The sequence below is a fragment of the Salmo trutta genome, chromosome 35 (genome assembly GCF_901001165.1).
Source record: "Salmo trutta chromosome 35, fSalTru1.1, whole genome shotgun sequence".
Taxonomy (NCBI): domain Eukaryota; kingdom Metazoa; phylum Chordata; class Actinopteri; order Salmoniformes; family Salmonidae; genus Salmo; species Salmo trutta.
Window position 1 is genome coordinate 19927861 of NC_042991.1, and position 22998 is coordinate 19950858.

At 44.6% G+C, this 22998-nt stretch overlaps 1 protein-coding gene across 2 annotated transcripts in view; it reads left to right on the top strand.

Moving 5' to 3' along the window:
- Positions 1-22998, top strand: part of LOC115174818 (cation-independent mannose-6-phosphate receptor-like) — a 34657-nt gene that overhangs the window by 9243 nt on the left and 2416 nt on the right. The window contains exons 7-47 of one of the 2 annotated variants that reach the window (XM_029733739.1): positions 150-255; positions 477-636; positions 848-1040; positions 1162-1265; positions 1411-1587; positions 2853-2999; positions 3259-3405; positions 4316-4453; positions 4625-4775; positions 5018-5195; positions 5494-5609; positions 5804-5963; positions 6301-6477; positions 6584-6685; positions 6814-6915; positions 10728-10902; positions 12363-12536; positions 12688-12837; positions 12984-13159; positions 13342-13429; positions 13550-13759; positions 13869-13999; positions 14113-14216; positions 14325-14455; positions 14632-14828; positions 15134-15260; positions 15511-15642; positions 16540-16808; positions 17356-17571; positions 17711-17860; positions 18014-18172; positions 18359-18563; positions 18772-18924; positions 19033-19267; positions 19442-19578; positions 19760-19877; positions 20322-20468; positions 21695-21879; positions 22134-22320; positions 22589-22750; positions 22887-22956. In XM_029733739.1, the coding sequence (XP_029589599.1) occupies positions 150-255; positions 477-636; positions 848-1040; positions 1162-1265; positions 1411-1587; positions 2853-2999; positions 3259-3405; positions 4316-4453; positions 4625-4775; positions 5018-5195; positions 5494-5609; positions 5804-5963; positions 6301-6477; positions 6584-6685; positions 6814-6915; positions 10728-10902; positions 12363-12536; positions 12688-12837; positions 12984-13159; positions 13342-13429; positions 13550-13759; positions 13869-13999; positions 14113-14216; positions 14325-14455; positions 14632-14828; positions 15134-15260; positions 15511-15642; positions 16540-16808; positions 17356-17571; positions 17711-17860; positions 18014-18172; positions 18359-18563; positions 18772-18924; positions 19033-19267; positions 19442-19578; positions 19760-19877; positions 20322-20468; positions 21695-21879; positions 22134-22320; positions 22589-22750; positions 22887-22956 (6346 nt within the window). The remainder of the gene's footprint in view (positions 1-149; positions 256-476; positions 637-847; positions 1041-1161; positions 1266-1410; positions 1588-2852; positions 3000-3258; positions 3406-4315; positions 4454-4624; positions 4776-5017; positions 5196-5493; positions 5610-5803; positions 5964-6300; positions 6478-6583; positions 6686-6813; positions 6916-10727; positions 10903-12362; positions 12537-12687; positions 12838-12983; positions 13160-13341; positions 13430-13549; positions 13760-13868; positions 14000-14112; positions 14217-14324; positions 14456-14631; positions 14829-15133; positions 15261-15510; positions 15643-16539; positions 16809-17355; positions 17572-17710; positions 17861-18013; positions 18173-18358; positions 18564-18771; positions 18925-19032; positions 19268-19441; positions 19579-19759; positions 19878-20321; positions 20469-21694; positions 21880-22133; positions 22321-22588; positions 22751-22886; positions 22957-22998) is intronic. The other variant, XM_029733740.1, reaches the window with a different exon arrangement.

Here is a 22998-nt window from a genome sequence, read left to right on the forward strand (position 1 = left end):
CAGGCAATGCTAATTGCTAGCTAGCAGCCTCTGTCTCTAGTCTGCCTCAGTCTTAGTAATTCCGTCATTTTGACCTCTTGGCCATCGACCAGCTCCAGAGCTGCGTTGCCTTACTGGGCTGTTGACTTCTCTCTTTCTTACTGTATCAGATTAAGGCTGCGATATGAGGGATCCTCAGTCAGCCCGCCGGACTTCTGCAGTGGCCATAACCCTGCAGTCACCATCACTTTTATCTGCCCCTCACGCAGGCAGGAGGTAAGACGGAAGCCTGGGTGTCTGTCCCGTGGATCCCCTATTGATCACACTATTCATCATACTACAGAAAGTATTAATACATAAAATAGTGTATGTCATAAAATAGAAGTTTTCTTCACATGTCAACCTACATTTAAACACTTTGGATTAAACAACAAGATCTCCCTTAGGCAGTTAGATGTCATTTTAGTCATGTGTGACCATTGACCTTGCCATTACAGGGTAGTGACCCCAAGATGACAGCCAAGTCCAACTGCAGGTATGAGGTAGAGTGGGTGACGGAGTACGCCTGCCACAGAGACTACCTGGAGAGTCATAACTGCACCCTGACCAGCAAGCAGCACGACATCAACATAGACCTCACCCACCTCACCCTCGGCCGTGAGTCCGCCATGCCCAGAGCATGCCAGGCTTTGAGAAACATTGGGCAATGCATATTTTTTGTGTAATAAAAGGAAGTAATGCTATGAATACTCATGACTGTCCAAATTCCCCACTGACTCAGGCTAATTTTATTCACAGTTTATGATAGTTCCTCTAACAGTGAATGACGTGTTGAAATATATCACTGTGTCACGTTCTGTGTGTGTAGCTACAGACGACCCCTATATGGCTGAGGCCAAGAGCAGAGATGGGAAGGACAGTTATTTCTACTACCTGAATGTGTGTGGGGAGACCAAGGCAGGAGAGTGTGGTGACGACCAGCACTATGTGTCCACCTGCCAAGTCAAAGCAACGGGAGATGTCAGAAAGATTGCCGGGAGATACATGAATCAAACACTAAGGTTTTTAAAAAATTTATAAACATATTTTCTTGACAGATGTCTTCATATTTCTCCATCTCAGCTTCTCTCCTTCTTTTCCCCTTATTTGTAACAATTGTCGCTTTTTATTGCTCTATTCCAGGTACTCTGATGGAGATCTGACTCTGATCTATCCAGATGGGAGCAGGTGTAGCTCTGGCTTTCAGCGCATGACCATCATCAACTTTGAGTGCAACAAAACAGCAGGTGAGCATAACCCATAGCGTGTCCAATGGGAAAGCAAGGACCTTTTAAATAAACAATGCTTTCTGCTGTAGAGGACTCTCCACAATGACAGATTAAAGTCTAGTCCATTACATTCCCGCTTATTCCTTATTTGTGTGTTTCTCAGGAAACGGTGGCCGCGGCTCGCCTGTGTTTGCTGGTGAGACAGACTGCACCTACTACTTTGACTGGCAGACGGCTTACGCCTGTGTCAAGGAGACGGAGGATCTACTCTGCATGGTCACAGACAACAAGACTATGCACTATAAGCATTATGACCTGTCCACCTTAACACGTTACCCTGGTAAGATGGAGTCCTGGATCATCTGCATTTGCAGAGAGCTTGAATACTGCGTTCAGCTTCCATCCCAGTTGACGATCAGCATGTATCAATGTAAATGACCAGCCCCTTGACTTCCAATTTTATACTTTAAGTGAAAGGGATCAGAAAGATGAGTATGAGCCCTAATACATTTAAATGTACATTTAAGGCCTCACGAGTGGCACAGTGATTTAAGGCACTGCATCGCAGTGCTTGCGGTGTCACTACAGACCCTGGTTCGATCCCTGGCTGTTACCGGGAGTCCCATAGGGCGGTGCACAATTGGCCTGGCGTCATCCGGGATAGGGAAGGGTTTGGTTAGGGGTGCTTTACTTGGCTCATTGCGCTCTAGCGACTCCTTGTGGCGTGCCGGCGCCTGCAGGCTGACTTCGGTCGTCAGGTGGATGGTGTTTCCTCCGACACATTGGTGCGGAAGGCTTCCAGGTTAAGCGGGCGGGTGTTAAGATGCTAGGTTCAGCGGGTCATATTTCGGAGGACGCATGACTCGACCTTCGCCTCTCCCAAGCCTGTTGGGGAGTTGCAGTGATGAGACAAGTTTGTAATTAGATCGCAATTGGATATCACAAAATTTGGGAGAAAAAGGGGGTAAAATGCAACAAAAATAAATAAATAAAAACATATATATATATATATATATATATATATATATAATCTACTGTACATTGAGTATACCAAACATTAGGAACACCTTCCTAATATTGAGTTGCACCCCCCACTTTTTCCCTCAGAACAGCCACAATTCGTCGGGGCATGGACTCTACGAAGTGTCAAAAGCATTCCACAGGGATGCTGGCCCATGTTGACTCCAATGCTTCACACAGTTGTGTCAAGTTGGCTGGATGTCCTTTTGGTGGTGGACCATTCTTGAGACACACGGGAAACGTTTGAGCGTGGAAAACCCAGCAGCATTGCAGTTTTTGACACAAACCGGTGTACCTGGCACCTACCTTGCCCTGTTCAAAGGAGCTTAAATCTTTTGTCTTCTCCATTCACCCTCTGAATGGCACACATACACAATCCATGTCTCAATTGTCTCAAGGCTTAAAAATCCTTCTTTAACCTGTCTCCTCCCCTTCATCTACACTGATTTGAAGTGGATTTAACAAGTGACATCAATAAGGGATCATAGTTTTCACCTTGATTCACCTGGTCAGTCCCATGGAAAGAGCATGTTTTGTATAGTCAGTGTATATGCTAAACCACATAACTTGTCTTGTGCCTTTTAGAGTCTGAGTCGGCCCAGAACTGGGAGGCTGTGGATGCCAATGCCCCCAAGTCAGACAGGATGCGCTTCTATGTCAATGTGTGTCACAAAGTCCTCCAGCAGGGGGCCACCAGCACCTGCCCCGAGGACGCTGCCATCTGTGCCGTGGGTACGTCTGGAGAAGATCTGGGCCTGTCTTCATAAAGCGTCTCAGAGTAGGAGTGCTGTTCTAGGATCAGGTTCCCCCTTTTCATTATGATCTAAAAGGCAAAACTGAGTCTAGACCTACTCTGAGACGCTTTCTGAATACAGGCCCTGATTGTTATCTGTACACGGACAACATACTGTCAAATCTGAGAGACCAAGATGGCTTATAGTTTGTAGCTTGTTTGTTGCCTTTAAAAAATGTATTCCATCCTCTCCTTTAGGAAAGGAAAAAGTCATCAGCTTGGGCAAATTTCTCACCTCTCCTACCAAGACTGACAGCAACGACATACAGCTGGTATACACTGAGGGAGGAGAATGCAGGAAGCACACGAAAATCAAGACCATCATGATTCTGAAGTGCAAGCCAGGTGAGAGTGTTAGAAATAGTTAGTTGCAGAGTCCAAGGTGAACAACTGTTCGCCTGAAAGTGGTGTTGCATTTTATACTGAAAAGTTCCTTTTTAAAGTTTTAAAAATTGAACATGAAAAACGGTTCGTTACTAGAATTTTTGTTACTTTCGGTACTTCTGTCAAATGTCTCACGTCGTCTACTGATTTGATAGAGGATCAAGTCTGTATCAGTGCTGCCAATGTCCCCTGATAGCATGAGAGGACCGTGCCTGCTCCATGCCTGCTCCACTTCCTCATTGCTAGCACTAGCCTGTCCTGAGAAACCACTGCACTCACTAGGAGCCTGGGCTGCATCACCGCTTATGCTGCACAGACGTTAAAACACTTGAATGATGCAACACGGCATATAAAATGTTGAAACGGTTAATTACTGTTTGCAAAACAATGTCCATTACAGGCTAAGACACTTTCCAATGTAGCCTAGGAAGCTGATAGTGGGTGTTAGATCTGCGATATCATCTAAGATTGATGTGCCCAACCGGTAATACACTTGTGGATAAAACATTTTTTTACCAACGTCAAATTGATTGTATAATTGATTCATTAATGTATACATTCAAAAATCCCAAATCTGTAACGATATTGAATTCAAAAGATCTGTCTGGAACAAGTGCCATTCTGTGACTAAGGCTGATACGCCGCCTTTTTTGCCGTGGTATCATTTTGATACCTAGTATCGTAATGGTATCGAGTATCGTGATACTAAACTTAGTATCGAAGTCAACATTTTTGTATCGTGGCAAGACTACCTGAAAGTGGAGCTTGCTAGCATTTTAGTCCTAACTTAATGTTGTCTTTAAAGTCTAGCTGTTCAACTCCTCCTGACTTTCTGTGTGCGTCCTGTCTCTCCCCCTGTCCTTCTACCCAGGTGACCTAGAGAGTGCCCCCATCATGCGGAGTGTGTCCAGTGACGGCTGTGTGTATGAGTTTGAGTGGTACACGGCTGCAGCCTGCGTCATGTCCAGGACAGAGGGGGACAACTGCAAGGTGGAAGACCCTCAAGCTGGTAGGTCACATGGACCCAGATGCCTACCAGCAATTTGTGTCAATGTGTCCAGAACTTTAATATTGTTTCATATGGAAGCAGGGAGACGAGGACAGGAGGTTTAGATTATGGAGATGTAATATAGCTGTTTGATGCGTTACTATAATTTTCTCTTTTGTCTTCTCTCTACAGGGTTCTCATTTGACCTGTCCCCCCTGTCTAAACCTGGAGGAGACTTCTACAACATGTCCAATGGAGATTATGACTACTTAATTAATGTCTGTGGCTCTGTCACTGCAGCCAAATGCCCTCTGAAGGCTGGGGCCTGCCAAGTGGACCAAAGGCATGTATTAACCATTTAAATCAACCCTTCTTGTCATACTAAATCCCTGTGGATATACAATAGGTGGAAGTGCCCTATTACAGTGGTAGGAAAATAGGATCAAGCTTATATCTGGGGTCCATACATGTGCTTTAGAGTTCAGAGGTTAGAGGACTGAATGGACTGACTGTTTTAGTCTGAAGTAATGGATGGATATACTGTAGCTTCTGTTCTTATGTTTGGTGTCTGTCTGCCTGCTACAGTGGCTCTAATTCATGGAGCCTGGGGGAGTTTAACTCTCAGCTGTCCTACTATGACGGGATGATCAAGCTGTCCTACAATAACGGCTCTCAGTACAACAACATGCAGCACACCCTTCGCTCCACTATGATCTCCTTCCTCTGTGACCGAGAGGCCGGCGCTGGAAAGCCAGAGTTTCAGGTACTGACTGGGTCCTAGAGGCGAAAGTAACGCACACCTATTTAGGCGAGGTGCTGGCTAGCGGAGTGGAACACTTAAAAAATAAAGGAGAGCTGCACACTCTAGGAGCTCAGATGCGAAAATATTTATGTCCAACGTTTCAACAGACAAGCTGTCTTCATCAGGGTATATGTCCTGCTGACAGATCTCATCCAATCTCTAATATGTAGTTCCTCATATGGTTCACATATGCACTGTTCCACCTGTAGTATTTATACCATGAACGTACCATTATTCATAACCATGTTGATCTTCACAGGTAGAAGACAAGTACACCTATAACTTCAGGTGGTATACGTCCTACGCCTGTCCAGAGAGGCCACAGGAGTGTGTGGTAACAGACCCCAACAGTCTGGACCAGTACGACCTCTCCAGGTGAGAATTCCCTGCACAAGGTTATGTTATGACTAGGGCTAGGAGTTTTCCCAGGCCACAAAGCTTCCTTTGTCCTGGTCAGGTCATGGGGTCAAGAAAAATTATCGGTCTTAGTTATGTCCAATGAAGGCAGACAAGAAACAATATTTGAAGAATAATGTGTGTAACCCTCCTCTCTCTGTCCTCTCTCCCAGTCTTTCCCGGTCTAGTGGAGGGAGGAACTGGCAGGCCATGGACCTGTCTGACCCTAACAACCTGAGGAAGTACTACATCAATGTGTGTCGTCCTCTGAATGCCGTGCAGGGCTGTGACCGCCAGGCCTCCGTCTGCCAGATGAAATACGAGCCTCAGCAGGTTAGTGTAAAAGCTCCAGGATGACCTACAGGAGGAGGTTTACACACTATGATGTGTGTTAAACACTGTTTGGGTCATGGAACTTGCACTTCAGATCCTTCTATCACCAGAGTACAGTATTTATCCAATGGCATTATCTGGAAAACAGTGCATTAAACAGCATTAAAAAGTTGACTTTTCCACAAATGATATGCATCTTTTTTTGTTATTGATATCAATTTAAGGTAAGACTGTTACTATCCCTCGTCTGGTTCTGGTAGCCATCCCCTGTGGTTCTGTCTTAGTACTGAACTGTAGCCCGATGTGATTCTGGTCTTTCTCTGTGTGTTGTCTTCAGGGCATTCTGTCTGAAACGGTGTCTGTCAGTAACATGGGCCTGGCTAAGAGAGGTCCAGTGATCGAGGAGAAGGACCGCCTGCTGCTGGAGTACACAGGCGGCTCCAAGTGCATCTCAGATGGACTGAAACTCACCTACACCACACGTATCCACCTGGTCTGCTCCAGAGGGTCTGTGGTAAGTGAAATTGCATATTTATAGAGCACTGTGTCAAAAAAATCTAAATCATAAAGTCTGTCTAGGATTTTAAGTGAGATGTGCCTGTATTTATTTGTATCTACAGTCGTCCGGCCCTCGTTTCCTCAATTATGGAAACTGTACTGCCAACTTCATGTGGGAGACTGGGGCAGCTTGTGCCATCAGTACTGCTGATGACAAGAACAAGGTGAGTTGTTGCATTCCACATCAACTTGAAGCGAATGTTTATCTCAAAAGTCTTTAGATCTTCTGTTATAGATTTGGTGAGGCGTCGTCAATGATTTTTAAATGTTTCTTTGTTCTATTCTATGTCAGACCTGCTCTGTGAGGGATCCCAACACCGGCTTTGAGTTCAATCTGCATCCTCTGTCCTCTAAGACTGGCTACAAGGCTGAGGGGAATGGGAAAACCTTCGTGGTAAGTCACTGGGCATGTTCACCTGTCCCTTTCAAGATGATTCGATATGTATCTAGATGCACGGGCTCAGATACCATACAGGAACGATACGTTTTAGTTTGAAACCGTTCAGTTTGATTAGAAGTACAAATCAGTGAGATACGATTCGATGCACTAACATTTGTTATATAAACGCATTCATTTTCCATTCTAAATTCAGCTGGATCTCTCTGCGCTGACCTCTCTCTGTGTGTGGTTGTGATGAAACTGGGCATCTACCACCCTGAAATCACCACATCCACTAAATAATTTTACATTTTTCCAGATTAAAAGGGTTTGAGCTAGTAATGTATCAATATTTATCTTTACAAATTAGCTATGATATAGCCAATGAATATATAGCACAACTTTGGACTTCACCCCTGTTTCAAAATCAAATGGCAGACCGTTTGGAAGTTTCCTTTTCTCCCACATGGACCACGCAGTGAGTGTAGAAAAAGTGATTGTTGTCCTCGTTATGAAATGATCAACTTGACCCTGTGTGTCTAAAAATGACCATGTACAGTACCAGTCAAAAGTTTGGACACACCTACTAATTACAGGGTTTTTCTTTATTTTTACTATTTTCTACATTGTCGAGTAATAGTGAAGACATAAACTATGAAATAACACATATGGAATCATGTAGTAACCACTTTTTTTTAACAAATCAAAATATATTTGAGATTTGAGATTCTTCAAAGTCGCCTCGCTTTGCCTTGATGACAGCTTTGCACACTCTTGGCATTCTCTCAACCAGCTTCATGAGGTAGTCACCTGGAATGCATTTCAACTAACAGGTGTCCCTTGTTAAGTTGTGGAATTTCTCTCCTTAATGCGTTTGAGCCAATCAGTTGTGTTGTGACAAGGTCGGGGTGGTATACAGAAGATAGCCCTATCTGGTAAAAGACCAAGTCCATATTATGGCAGAACAACTCAAATAGGCAAAGAGAAACGACAGTCCGTTACTTTAATACAAGAAGGTCAGTCAATGTGCTGACCTTTTTCAAGTGCAGCTGCAAAAATCATCAAGTGCTATGATGAAACTGGCTCTCATGAGGACTGCCACAGGAATGGAAGACCCAGAGTTACCTCTGCTGCAGAGGATACGTTCATTAGAGTTAACTGCACCTCAGATTGCAGACCAAAATAAATGCTTCACAGAGTTCAAGTAACAGACACATCTCAACATCAACTGTTCAGAGGAGTCTGCGTGAATCAGGCCTTCATGGTCTAATTGCTGCAAAGAAACCACTACTTAAGGACACCAATAAGAAGAAGAGACTTGCTTGTGCCAAGAAACATGAGCAATGGACACACAACCGTTGGAAATCTGTATTTTGGTCTGATGAGTCCAAATTTTAGATTTTTGGTTCCAAATGCTGTGTCTTTGTGAGACGCAGAGTAGGTGAATGGATGATCTCTGCATGTGTGGTCCCCACCGTGAAGCATGGAGGAGGTGTGGGGATGCTTTGCTGATGACACTGTCAGTGATTTATTTAGAATTCAAGGCACACTTAACCAGCATGGCTACCACAGCATTCTGCAGTGATACTCCATCCCATCTGGTTTGCGCTTAGTGGGACTCATTTGTTTTACAACAGGACAATGACCCAACACACCTCCGGGCTGTGTAAGGGCTATTTGACCAAGGAAGAGAGTGATGGAGTGCTGCATCAGATGACCTAGCCTTCACAATCCCCCGACCTCAAACTAATTGAGATGGTTTTGGATGAGTTGGACCACAGAGTGATGGAAAAGCAGCCACCAAGTGCTCAGCATATGTGGGAACTCCTTTAAGACTGTTGAAAAAGCATTCCAGGTGAAGCTGGTTGAGAGAATGCCAAGAGTGTGCAAAGCAGTCATCAAGGCAAAGGGTGGCGACTTTGAAGAATCTCAAATATTAAATATATTTTGATTTGTAAAAAGAAAAGTGGTTACTACATGATTCCATATGTTATTTCATAGTTTTGATGTGTTCACTATTATTCTGCAATGTAGAAAATAGTAAAAATAAAGAAAAACACTTATTATAAACTTTTAACTGGAACTGTACACATATTGTGGATCGGACCCATTTTTTTTTTTTTTTTTTACATTTTTGCCTAAAATGACATACCCAAATCTAACTGCCTGTAGTTCAGGACCTGAAGCAAGGATATGCATATTCTTGATACCATTTAAAAGAAAACACTTTGAAGTTTGTGGAAATGTTAAATTAACGTAGGAGAATATAACACATTAGACCTGGTAAAAGATAATATAGTTTTATTTTTGTTCCATATTTGAAATGCAACAGAAAGGCCACAATATATTATTCCAGTTTAGGTTCAATTTAGATTTTGGCCACTAGATGGCAGCAGTTCACGTGCAACTTTTTAGACTGATCCAATGAACCATTGTATTTCTGTTCAAAATGTTGTATCAAGTCTGCCCAAATGTGCCTAATTGTTTTATTATTACATTTTCATGTTCAAAACTGCACTCAATTCAAACAATAGCATGGTATTCTTTCACTGTAATAGCTACTGTAAATTGGACAGTGCAGTTAGATTAACAATAATATAAGCTTTCTTCCCATATCAGATATGTCTATGTCCTGGGAAATGTTCTTTTTACTTACAACCTCATGCTAATCACATTAGCGCACATTAGCTCAACCGTCCCGCAGGGGGACACCGATCCTGTAGAGGTTTAAAGCAAAAATGATTGCTGATGGTGAACCCGAACAATCAAAATAAAATCTAATTTACCCTAAGCCCCGATCAGCAGGTAGCCTACAGTATATAGCCAGATGAGTCGATCAGCAGGTATGCCACATGGCAAACTCATTCCACAGAGGGCTGAGTGTCTGCGGGTTTTCACTCCTCCCTTGTATTTGATTGATTTATTACGGTCACTAATTACACCCCACACCTGGTTGTCTATGGCTTAATTGGAAGAAGAAAAAAAAAAAACCTGCAGACTCTAGGCCCTCCATGGAATAAGTTTGACACCCCAGAGGTATGCTATAAAGCCAGATGAGTCGTGTCTCCGTCACTTGCTTAGGCTACTTTAGTCTGGTAAAACACCATTTTCAACTAGGTATTTGAAAACAATAACCTAGCAATAACATTGGTTGTCACTCAACGAATAAAACCTAAAATTGCGCCATTTTACAAACATTTGAATGCTGAAGGTGACTTGCGGCCTACCTCTCGTTGGTGAGTGCATGAAGCAGTGTGCAGTTTGACTAGGCTACTGATATTGCCTGGGTTGTTCGGCATGCAAATTGACTTGTAGATCAATGACTGTCAACACATTTACATGCTTAGTTTGACACTGAAGGAGAGGACATATCATTTGTCACAAAAAAATATTGTATTTTCGGGATGTAGAAAGAAAGTAATATGAGCTAAAAAAAAAAATGGTGAACCGCCAATTTGTAACGCTTGAATCGATTTTCTGACAGATTTGGATCAGTTTGGGGTCCGCGTAAAAAATTGACCCGGGGATCGATGCATATCCAAGCAGTTTTAGTTCTGTTTCCTTTTAACTTCTCCACACAGTGGCAGGTTGTAGCCTCTGGCCTGCATAGCAGAAATGGCACATTCCCAGAAATGTTGACTAATGTCCATCGTCCCTGTCAAATATGTCATAAAATCAACTAAAGTGAATCCATTTCCCAGGCTAGCTCTGGCTTCCAGTTCCTGAGTTGACTTCTGTTGCAGTGAAATGTACACATTGTTTGTGTAGTAGTGTTTTTGGGCACTGTGCCTGACTATATGACACTGTCGTCGTCCCCCCCCCCCCAGGTGAATATCTGTGATGAGGTGGCAGAGTGTGGGAAGGACCAGGGGAAGCCTGTAGCTGGCTGTGAGCTGGACCATGACCTGGTTGTTGGTCCTGTGGGAGTGGAGAGATCTCTACAGTACTCTACTGACGGCCTGCTCACACTCACATACAAAGGAGACCTGGACAGGCCTACAGGTACAGTCAATGGACCCAGTTATCTTCAATCAACACGGCTGCTCCCTTCGACATAAATGCATAATTTGCACAAAAATCATCGTACACACAGTGTTATATAATAGAGTTGCACATTACAGCAATATTAGCATTGCTGCCTAAGAAATGGAATCCATATTTTTTTGCATGCTATATCCTGCATTTCTCAAACATTCTTTGACTTAAAGAGATTTGCCAGAAGTTTTGTATAATTTCCGCCAGTAGTTTTGAAAGTAGCGCTCATGAGCCAAAACAGGCCAAAATGGTGTACAATTGTCTACAACGTCATTGTTCTTGAGCCTCTGTAAGGTGTACCAAAAGAGAGTTAAAAAAACAATGTGGTGTGCATGTTGAGCTCACCCTGCAACCTCATTGGACAATACTGGGCCGACCTGATCCCTCCTCCCACTTTAACCTTGCAACCTCATTGGACATCATTCCACCTGCCAATCAACATTGTCCATCACGTTTGGGATTGGTTGACAATTATCTTCTCAATGTATTTGTGTGGCTACAATGCCATCTTTAAAAAACATGAGCTGGCGCACACCCAGAAAAATGTGTTTGTGTTTGACTAACGGCGAAAGAAAGTCGCACACTCCATATATAAACTGCCAGCAATTTAATGGGTATTTACCAACGTTTCGGCATCACTTGTGAAGGCATAGTGAATACTTGAACCAGGTTATGTAGACAAACAGTGCAATTAGTGCAACCAATGACAATAGTGAGGGTGTGTCATAATGATTTAAGTTAATTAAAATGAATTAGTGAAGCTTAAAAAAATATATATATATATATAATAGTTTATGGCATATTAAATATATTACGATATTGTTATCATATAGAAACATAATGGAATATTGTACATCATATTAGCATCAACATACATTATTGTTTAATTAAATTTCACATAATCTTTTGGTTCAACCTTAATGTATAATGAGCATCATCAACAGGGGAACATATTAGGTGTACGCTAATAAGCTGTAGAAAGAATATATCCATTTATAGGACTTGTTCATAAGGGCCTGAGATCAAAGTCAATATTCAGACCACTAGGGGTCAATGTTTTTAGATAGGATATCCAGTAAGCCTCCCTTTGTAGTAGTAAGATGTCCATGTTACCTCCTCTCCTTGGTAAAGCAACACTCTTGCTTCAGAGCGCAAGTTTATTACATGACAGGAACGAGAACATAGATCTCATGCGCGAAATGATGTCAGGTTAGAATGTAAGGATTCTGTACCTTTTTCCGCTGGAAGAGGACTGTAGATTGTTTATTATGCATGTATGAGCCATACATTGACATGTTGAGTCCAAAACGAGAGGTTTAAAAAAAAAAAAAAAATTAGTTTTCAATCCTCTGGAAAATCCCTTTTTAATGAGTCAGTTCATAAGCATTTGGTCTGATAACTGTCCTGATTCCTCCGTTCTCCCCCAGGCACCAGGGACACCTTCACCATTAGTTTTGTGTGTGACCAGGACGCCCACCCTGGCACTCTGAAACTGGTCCGAGAAGAGCTCAGCTCATCTACACACGTCACCCATGATGTCTTATTTGAGTTCTCCACAGCCCTGGCATGCATCCCTGCCCCTGTGGACTGTCAAATCACTGGTAGGAACAACACTGTCAATGTCTTCAAAACAGTATGGATGTCTTCAGTACGTCTCTAACGAGGCGTATATCACTCTATCCACCTTAAACTCTGGTCATAGAAATGGGTATTTTCATTAATTGAAAGACGTTGTTTGTCCTTCCATTTTAGATTCCCATGGTAACGAGTATGACCTGAGTCACCTGAGCAGAGACAGTGAAGACAGTCCCTGGGTGGCCATCGACACGGCTGAACAGGCTAAGAAACGCAGCTTCTTCATCAACGTGTGTAAACCTCTGCCTCCAGTCCAGGGCTGCCCCGGTGAGTCACACACCATGAGCCTATGTTGATATGCCAGCCAATGAGGAGGAATACCTCTGTGCTGTACCATCAGTTTAGCATTACTCCTGACAATTTTTAGCTTTGTGTTTTAACTCCTGTACATGCCTCTATGTGTGCATCTGCAGCGGGCCTCTTGGGTGCATGTGGCACCATGGAGGGTAAAGGTGTGAACCTGGGCTACGTCCAGTCTAGCCCCCAGGTGGCCTCTGACGGCTCCATCAGCATCGTCTACCTCAACGGGGACCGCTGTGACACAGACCACTACTCCACACGTATCATCTTCCAGTGTGACGACAACCCTGTGAGTAAAATACACGCATCTTGTTCTCTATGGGAATGCTCTTCCATGTTATGGCCATAGAGTTGGTGTACATATCAATGGCAGGAATCTGTGTGAAATTTTACTTGATGTTACTGATCCTATTACCATATATTTCCCCTCCTAATACCTATATTTTTCTTGGTTGGTTCCTTTACTAATAGGGTTCTCCTGTTTTTGACCGCCAAGACGGCTGTGAATATGTGTTCATCTGGAGAACCTCCGAGGCATGCCCTCTCACCAGTGCTCAGGGTAGGCTTGAAAGAAGAGGCTGCCATGTTTTAATGTTGTGGCTCTGACTAAGACTGTTACTTCTCTCCACTAGTGTCATCATCATGCTCAAGTTAACTCTCCTCTCCCTGACTCCTGCAGGTGAAAACTGTAAAGTCAAGGACCCCAGAAGTGGCTACATGTTTGACATGAGTTCCCTGTCAGGGAAGGACTACATGGTGAAGAGTGGCCAGTACCAGTACCACTTCTCTGTCTGCGGGGGGCTTCAGAAAGGGATCTGCACAACCAAAGACACAGGCAGTGACCAGGTGTCAGTCTGTCAGGTGGAAGGCAGCACCCACAGAATTGCCGGTATGTAAACCTGTATAAAATACTTGGTCTTTAAAAAAGCTTTGGTTTTGGTTTGTTAGTAACTGATCAAAAACCTCAGGCATGTTGCTTTTGTTTTATAATGTATTAGGCATGGCCTCACAGACTCTGAGCTATGTTGGAGAACAGCTGGTACTCAACTACACTGGTGGGGAGACCTGCCATAGGATCTATCAGAGATCCACAGCTATCTATTTCTCCTGTCATCCTAAAATGAACCCTGTGAGTCTGAGCGAAGCGAAAGAGGAAACCTCTAATGCAACTTCTCTGCTTGTCCCAAAGTGTGTTTGGATGTGGTAGTTACTCGGGTTGTTTTGTGTTGTTTCTGCCTATAGGGGGTGCCAGAATTTATCAAGGAGACTGCAGAGTGCACCTATCTCTTTACCTGGCGTACAGCTCTTGCCTGTATCCCTGTCAAAACTACCAGCTGCTCTTACCAGTACGCATAGTCATATTCTATTCTATTCTATTCTGGGAGCCCTCTTCCATCCACAACCTCTTTCTCCCAGACAATGACTGATTGTCTCCTATCTTTATTCTTCCACAGAGATTCTAATGGAAAGTCGTACGACCTCTCCTCTCTGGCCCTGAACACCAGAAACTGGGTGGTGGAGCCCAGCACTGGGAAACAGGAGCGCTACTACATCAATGTCTGCAAGTCTCTGGTGCAACAGGGGGGTAAGTGCCTATCCTCAACACCAGCATCCTTTAAATGAAGGACACCGGTGGCGCCTATATCCTTTTTATTTCCCCATTTGTGTGAACAAATATCAACATTCTCATAAAGTCTTATGCAATTATGCTCACCTTCTGAACCATGGGATACATATTTCTTTCCTCTCCTCATGTTGTAGGCTCCTGGAAGTGTCCGTCCAACGCAGCGTCCTGTCTGAAGAGTGGGGAGCATTATGTGAGTCTGGGAGAGGCCGAGTCTGCCCCACAGTGGGACCAGAACATCCTTGTACTCAAGTACACCAACGGAGAGATGTGTTCCGGTGGACAGAGGAATAAGAGCACCATCATACGCTTCAAATGTGACCGGGACAAAGTGGTAAGGGATTATAGACATCACACACATGCAGATACACACACACACACACACACACACACACACACACACACACACACACACACACACACACACACACACACAATTACGCATAAACACAAATATGCCCACGCACAGATATGCACACACACAATAGGTAGAGCATGGCATTTTCAATGCCAGGGTTGTGGGTTCGATTCCCACGGGGGACCAGTATGAAAATGATTGCACTCACTACTGTAAGTCCCTCTGGATAAGAGTGTCTGCTAAATGAATAAAATGTAACTGAGTAGACGTTTCTGCCCCAGGACTCAAGACCAACCCTAATCATGGCCATAGAGGACTGTGTCTATACCTTTGTGTGGTTCACTGCAGCCGCCTGCCCCCTCAACAGCAGCCAGCATGGCGACTGCAGAGTCACCAATCCAGTCACCGGTGAGTGCCATTCCCACGCACAGCCACTGAAAGACCGCTGCCTGCACTAAAGTATTTGCAGTTAGTATGATTATCATTCTTGATTATCATTATCATTCTCATAGAATCTTGGTGCAGTAGTCAAGCACACGACCGCAAAGAGTTACTGAGAAACTCCTCCATGTGCTATAGTTAAAAAAAAAATTTGGACACGTGTGTGTGTGTGTGTGTGTGTGTGTGTGTGTGTACTGTGTTGCCCTCCTGAACCCAGGCCACCTCTTTGACCTGAATGAACTAAGCCAGGAGGGAGGCTACACTGTGTATAACAACCTAGACCCTAGGAAGATGTTCAGGCTCAACGTGTGTGGGGAACTGGCCAACGCAGGCTGTGGACCAGACACAGGTAAGACCATATTCTATCTCACAAGCTCTGGGTTGGCTGGGAAAGCTCTAATACTGGTCAAAGCCAGATCCCTGCAGGAATCAATCAACAGGCCTGCCAATGTGTCTGCCATCCAGCAGTGATCAGCTTACTGAGCCATGGGCCAGACGGGTCCCAAGACGACTGTGTAGAAATTAAGCAGACTCTTCTAGACGATGTTAGTTTATTCAGCGGTATTTTGTAATCGGTCTGTGGCTCTGCTTTAGACTCAGGACTGTGAGGCTAGTTCTCCAATATGTTACCTTCCTGGGAGAAGAGAAATAGATATTCAAAGACATTCAAGCATTCACATGAGACATTTTGAAATGAAAAAAGCGAACAAAAAAATGTGGCGCAGTGGTCTAAGGCACTGCATCACGTGCCTTAGACCCGGACGTCACTACAGACCCGGGTTCGATCCTGGACTGTATCGGGAGTCCCATAGGGCGGTGCACAATTGGCCCAGCGTCGTCTGGGTTTGGGGAGGGTTTGGCCGGGGGGGTTTTACTTGGCTCATCGCGGTCTAGCGACTCTGTGGCGGGCCAGGCGCCTGCAGGCTGACCTCGGTCATCAGTTGAACGGTGTTTCCTCCTCTGGCTTCCAGGTTAAGCGGGCGGGTGTTAAGATGCTAAGTTCGGCGGGTCATGTTTCGGAGGACGCATGACTCGACCTTCGCCTCTCGAGCCTTTTGGGGAGTTGCAGCGATGAGACAAGATCGAAAGTAGGGAGAAAAAGGGGGTGAAATACAAAATAAATATATATAAAAAAAAACTGAATCCTTGTGCAAAAATTCGCGAAATTGAGGGTGTAGACTTGAGTTTGATCGACGTAGACAGTCTGTTCAGTTGCTTATGGTAAAGTAGTTGTTTGTGTGTGAAGGTGCAGGTGTGTGTATCAAGGAGCCCAAAAGTGCTCTGAGTGGCGGGCGGGCCAGCAGGAAGCTGTCATACCTGGACCAGGTGGTGGAACTGACCTATGAGGGCGGGGCTGTGTGTGCAGTCAACCCCGCCATCACACACAAAAGTATCATCAGCTTTGTGTGTAAGGCCCACGGAGAGGCCAGCACGGGGCCAGTACTGGTGGACTCCGACAAGAACACGTGCACACACTTCTTCTCCTGGCACACGCCCCTGGTGTGCGAACAGCAGGTAATTACAAGTGTTTTTTCCCAATTCCAAAACAACCCGTAGCCTCATACTCCCTAGACTGAGTATAACTGAAAAGATTGGATAGACGTAAGTAATATGGCAATTTGCATTACCTAGCCCCTGATTGATAGGTGGAATTTCTTTAATAGTGCTTACCAGTCATGCCATACATATCCGGCAACCAGTGAGCCCTTGATGTAAAGTCATTTCAAACAAGTCAATGTGCTGCTCATCTATTGTTACTGATGTTAACTGACTGTCTGTGTTGAATAACCAAACTACATGGATGTGCTCCTTTACCCAGGTGACAAAGATTTTCTTAATACATAACGTTTCATCTGCTGAATGGTACATCTTGAGGAATTACCTCAACTGACATCCTATTGAGGTGTTCAGATCTCAACCAACAGCTGTTAACTTTCTATTCAAATTTGGTATACTGTATTGGGTGTATTATATCTAAAAGGCTCTTTAATATGTAAACATCTGATTTATCTTTTTTCTTTGCTAGCCCCCATCGTCTCTCTCTTTCATGATGTTTCCATAGGTGAAGTGTTCAGTCCTGAACGGCTCTACCCTCATCGACCTGACTCCTCTGATCCATGTGACGGGCTACTACATGGCCACAGACGAGGACCTGGTGGACAAGGACCAGTCCCCTGACTTTTACATCAACATCTGCCAGCCCCTCAACCCCATCCCTGGGGTCACCTGTCCCCCAGGGGCCGCTGTCTGCATGGACCCTTACGAGGGGCCCCCTGTAGTGAGTCACACGCAGAGAAATGCATGCACACCCCAACACGCACACAGCAGAAATGAAGACTCTTTAATAATATTCCCTCTGTGTTTACAAACCAGCATGCTCAAGGATTTCTCTCTCTGTGTCTCTCTCCTGCTAACAGGACATTGGTCGAATCACTTCCACCCCGGAGTTCAACAGCATGACCAATGAGGTGTCAATCACCTTCAACAGCACCACCACCTGCCCCTCTGACTCCACCCAGAACTACACTTCCACCATCCTGTTCACCTGCCAGAGAGGCCTGGAGCTGGTCAGTACCACAGGTTTCACACATGGAGTGTCTATATATTAGAGACCTTTCCTTTCATTGTCGTCTTTTCTCACTGATGGTTCTTCTGTTGAAAGATGGCAAAAATAGAAGTAATGCCTTTGCAGAATGAAAGCCTCTTTCCTGTCCCCCCAGGGCTCGCCCCAGATGATCAGGAAGCAGGACTGTATGTATGTGTTTGAGTGGGCCACTCTGCTGGTCTGTCCTGATGCCACTCAGACCAGTGTCTGTAACCTAACTGACTCACAGCTGCAGTTCACCTTTGACCTCTCACCCCTCTCTGGGGAGATCCAGGTGGGTTGACCATATGTGGCCTCTTACCCTCGATATACCTACTTCTATTATAGCTACTTAGCTAATCTATGCATTAACACATAGTTGTCCATGTATTAGGTGGACAGGGCTTTCTTTCTAAGTAGTTATTCTTCTTTTTCATGATGCCTTTCATCCTTGTTGATACCCTTTGTCTTTCTCTTCCAGGTGCCCGGCGTCGGTTCAGAGACCTATAAGATCAATGTGTGTGGGGCGGTGGCGGACCCCAAATGTAAGAACAGTGCAGTGTGTGTGCAGTCGCCGGGCGGATCAGCATTCTCCTATGGCATTAGCCAGGCCATGACTATGGACTACAAACATGAAGAGCAGGCTGTCATTATGCAGTACGGAGGAGGAGACATCTGCCCAGCAGGTTAGACAGTTCTCAGTCAGTCCTGCCTCTGAGTCTATGACCAAGTCGCTAATGACACACATATATATATGGTGTTATTTAAGATGCAACCTATGATGCCTTGATGAGGTGTTTATCAACCTTTTGTGGTGTTGTATCCCAAAGTGAAGCTCATTTCAGACAAAATATAGTGCTGTTTTTTTATTGATGTACATGTTTTCCTTTTCAGTGACTGAAAATGAGGAGGTGTGCGTGTTTCCCTTTAACGTCCTGAAGAAGTCGTACACAGCGTGTACAACCGAGGGCAAGATCGGTGGGAGACTCTGGTGTGCCACCACCAGCGACTTTAACAAGGACAGGAAATGGGGATTCTGCGCTAATGGTAATTACTGGTCGAAGCAATGCTTGTAGGCGATCTTGTATAATGTGGAACAGAGTTGGCTCTGGACTTAACTGTGCGCAATACTGCTGTGTGCTGTCTCCCTCTCAGTTACAGGGAAGAGGCAGTCGTCCATCCTGTTCACCTGTGACCAGTCAGCCGGCCACGGCACCCCAGAGCTTCTCAGTGAGACAGGAGGCTGCGCTGCCACCTTCCAGTGGAGAACCACGACTGTATGCCCACCCAAGAAGATGGAGTGTAAGCTGGTGAACCAGCACCAAACTTACGACCTGCGCACCCTCTCCTCTCTCACAGAGCCCTGGAAGTTCAGCCACAACAAAATGGCGTATGTTTAGCTTTTCCCTACTCCTTCTCTATATCTTCCTCTCTCCCTCCTACTCCTCTCCCGTTCTGTCTTTCTCTCCCTCTGTACAACTTGATGATGAGTGAACATGCACAGTAGTGGCAAGCTGTTAGAAAAAAACCTATTTGAACTTTAGCTTGACTGTGCTATCTCCAGGTACTATATCAACCTGTGCCAGGGGATCCATGGGGGCCTGCCAGACTGCCCTGAGGGAGCCACGGTGTGCCGGAGGACCAGCGAGGGTAAGACCCAAACCCTGGGCCGTGTCTACACCCAGAAGATGGCCGTCTCTGGTGGGTCTTACAGCTTCCTCACACCCACACCTTAGCAGGACTGGAGGGAACTCTTTCAAAATTGGAATGCCATGTGTTACGTTTCACATTGTTCTTCAGCTTGTGTGTTTGTGTCCCAACCCACTAAAATAAGCTGTGATAGACATATTGCCTCAACCTTAACCAACCCTCCCTCTCCCAGATAAGAAGATCCTAGTGAGCTACACCATGGGAGACACTGTGTGTGGAAACAGCCTCAAGGCCAAGACAGTGGTCCAGCTGACATGTGGTCCTAATATAGGCCAGCCCAAGCTGCTGAGGTGAGTGGGCTGTAAGCAGTTAGCTTGGGAGAGCCTCCTCGCCTGTAGCCTTGTCCCAGATCTGTTTGTGACATATAACCAACTGCTATGGTTGTTGGCTATACAGCACAAACAGATCTGGGACCTGGCCATCTCTCCTACAGAGGAAAGCCAGCTAGCCTCCAGTCAGCAACTAAAATGTAGACCTGAGGGCAAAACAAATTTATTCAACGCTACAATACTAGGAAAAGTTACTGAATGATCAAGTTGAAGAGGCACTTTAACCTCCTTTGTAGTTGAAAATTTACAATTGAAATGTCCATTTAAAGTCTTGTACTTCATGTTTATTTTTGTAGTTCAGCTTTTCCATTCATTTGTCGCTCTTTCAAGGATTTCTGTTAACGCTCACACAGACACACATACTGTACACACTCTCTGACTAAATGTCTGTGTCTCTGTGCTTAGCGTGGATGAAGCCTCGTGTGAGTTTGTGCTGGGCTGGGAGACTCGTGCGGCATGCGCTGCTCAACAACGTGAGGTGGTGATGGTCAACGGAACCATCAAAGTCCCCGATACAGGGGCCAACTTCAGCCTGGGGGCCCTCTACTACAGGTGACACCTCTCACCACCAACACAGTTCAATCAACCAACTTTATTGTCACAACAACCCAGGCCACCTCTCCATTCTAGTCCCGTGTAGCTCAGTTGGTACAGCATGGTGCTTGCAACGCTAGGGTTGTAGGTTTGATTCCCATGGGGGACCAGTATAGAAAAAAATCTGCAGTCTTTTTTTGTAATGGTCATACAGCTAGAGTTAAACAATTAACCCTGACCATATTATATTCACACCTGTTATGAGTCAAGTTCATGTGCTGAGCCGAAAACATGTTTTTTTGTTTTTTTAAACATGTTATCTTCCAGGTCATTGAGATCATAGGTCAAAGCATAGAATTAGAATACTAGAATGGAGATGAACCTTCTTATGATGGTCCAAAGATCAGCCATGTTTGTCAGAGAGCTGGTCAACTATGGTTTTGCCAGTGCTGTGAAAAGATATTGTGTCATTTATGTGTCATGAATGTGAATCATTTATTTTCACTGTATGTGTATTAACCCGCTAGCTAGCCAGCCAACCTGTTTTAGAGGAATGATTCCATAAATGTTTCAAATTTAACTCCCAATAAGCCAACATTCCATTCAAACAATGCAGTCAATTCACAGCCATACACTGGCTCAAATCAGTTGATGACAGGACTTTGACAAGTTGAAATGCAACAAATAATCATATAATAGCACTCACGGCTTTACAAGAAAACAAAATCTGTGATATTTATGGTCTGTTTACATATATTCTAGAGACTATTTATACAAAAATTGTGAATAAAATCTATATAAACCATATTTATAATTCCACCAAATTTCTGATATATCACATGCCTTACTTTTATTTTCCTGCATAAGTAAAAGCAGGAAATACATCACCTATGCCTCTACTGCCATTCATTCCAATTAGACTGGTTTTGGATTTCTCCCTGACTAAGATGGCTGCCATTTTGGCCCCATTGTGGAACTTTGAGGGTTTATGACAACGCCTCTAGTAATTTAATATGATCTCTATGGGTCAAGCCTCTTATGTCATAAACGGTCAAATGTTGCTCTGGCCTCTTAACTGCCTGAATGCCTATTACAACACCAGTGGGCCTCTGATGCAATTGAACCTCTCTACAGTTGCAGCAGGGAACATAAAACAAACATTTAAAAATGTACTAGAGGGAAGATAAAATAAGCCTTTTATGAATGTACTCAGGCCAGGTTTTTTGTCCGTCTGTCCACTGTAGGCTCCACCAGGCCTCTGGGGACATTCGCTCCAATGGGGACAAGTACATCTATGACATTCAGCTGTCAGGCATCACCGACAGCTCCTTCTCCATGTGTCTCGGGGCCAACATCTGCCAGGTGAAGATCAACGGGGACTACAGTAGGAAGATCGGCTCCTCCAGCAAGGCCAAGTACTACATCAAAGGTAAGACGCGAGCTAGACACAGGTTTACTCCAAAGTGGTCTGGGCCTTTGGGGAATACAATATGGGTGTGTTTGGAGCGTGGTGTTGAACATCCTCAGTGCCTCACCTTGCACTTATTAAAGATCAGACGGATGTCAACATCACTCACAAGATACAGTAATTGGTAATCAAGTATACTTACATTGACGTCAATGACTCAACGAGGTCACTCCATTAAGCTGCTTGTGATTGACGGATGGACTCTTTCTCCTCAGGTGGTAACCTGGACGTGCTGGTCCCATCGGAGTCTGTGTGTATGCGGGACAATTCCAATACGGTGTCGTCGGCCATCTTGTTCCAATGTAACCCCTCAGCCGGGGAGGGCATCCCAGAGTTTCTGTTGGAGACGGACGGATGCCAGTACCTCTTCATCTGGCACACCTCCACTGTCTGTGGCCTAGTGTGAGTCAACAACTCGACACACAGATATCAGGATAGTGTTCAGTTCTTTCAAAAAAGGAGAAAATGCTTTGAAACAGGAAGTACTACCTGAAGTTGGCCTATAAAAATGCTTTTCAGCTTTAAAGTGCTTTCTTCTATTTGTGTCTATTGAAAGCGACCCAGAGCTGTTAATTCTATTACCAGTCTATACATTGAATTGGACTTTGAATTTGAATGAAAGATGCTGTATAAGGTAGAGGTGTGACATTTTGTCTGGTGTGCCGTACAGAACTGTGGACACCTCCGAGTCCAAGCAGACTGATGATGACGGAGAGGAGGACCATAGGGCCTTGTCTGGGAGGAGCCAGGCTGTGGGGGCGGTCCTGAGTGTGCTATTGGTTGTGCTGACCATCTGTCTGCTGGTTCTGCTACTGCACAAACGAGAGAGGAGGTAGAGACATCTCGCTTAGGGGCCACTAGCATAGGGGCTATAGATACTAATTTGAATACAGCTTCAGTGTGTTTTGGTCATATGGTACATGCATCCTATTTCTTTTCATCTTTTCCTAAATCTTTTCTATTTCCAGGGAGCTGGTTATACAGAAAGTGATTGGATGTTGCAGGAGAGGAAACCCTGTTTCTTATAAATACTCCAAGGTATCCACACCAATAAACCCTGTAGTACAGATCAAACCAACC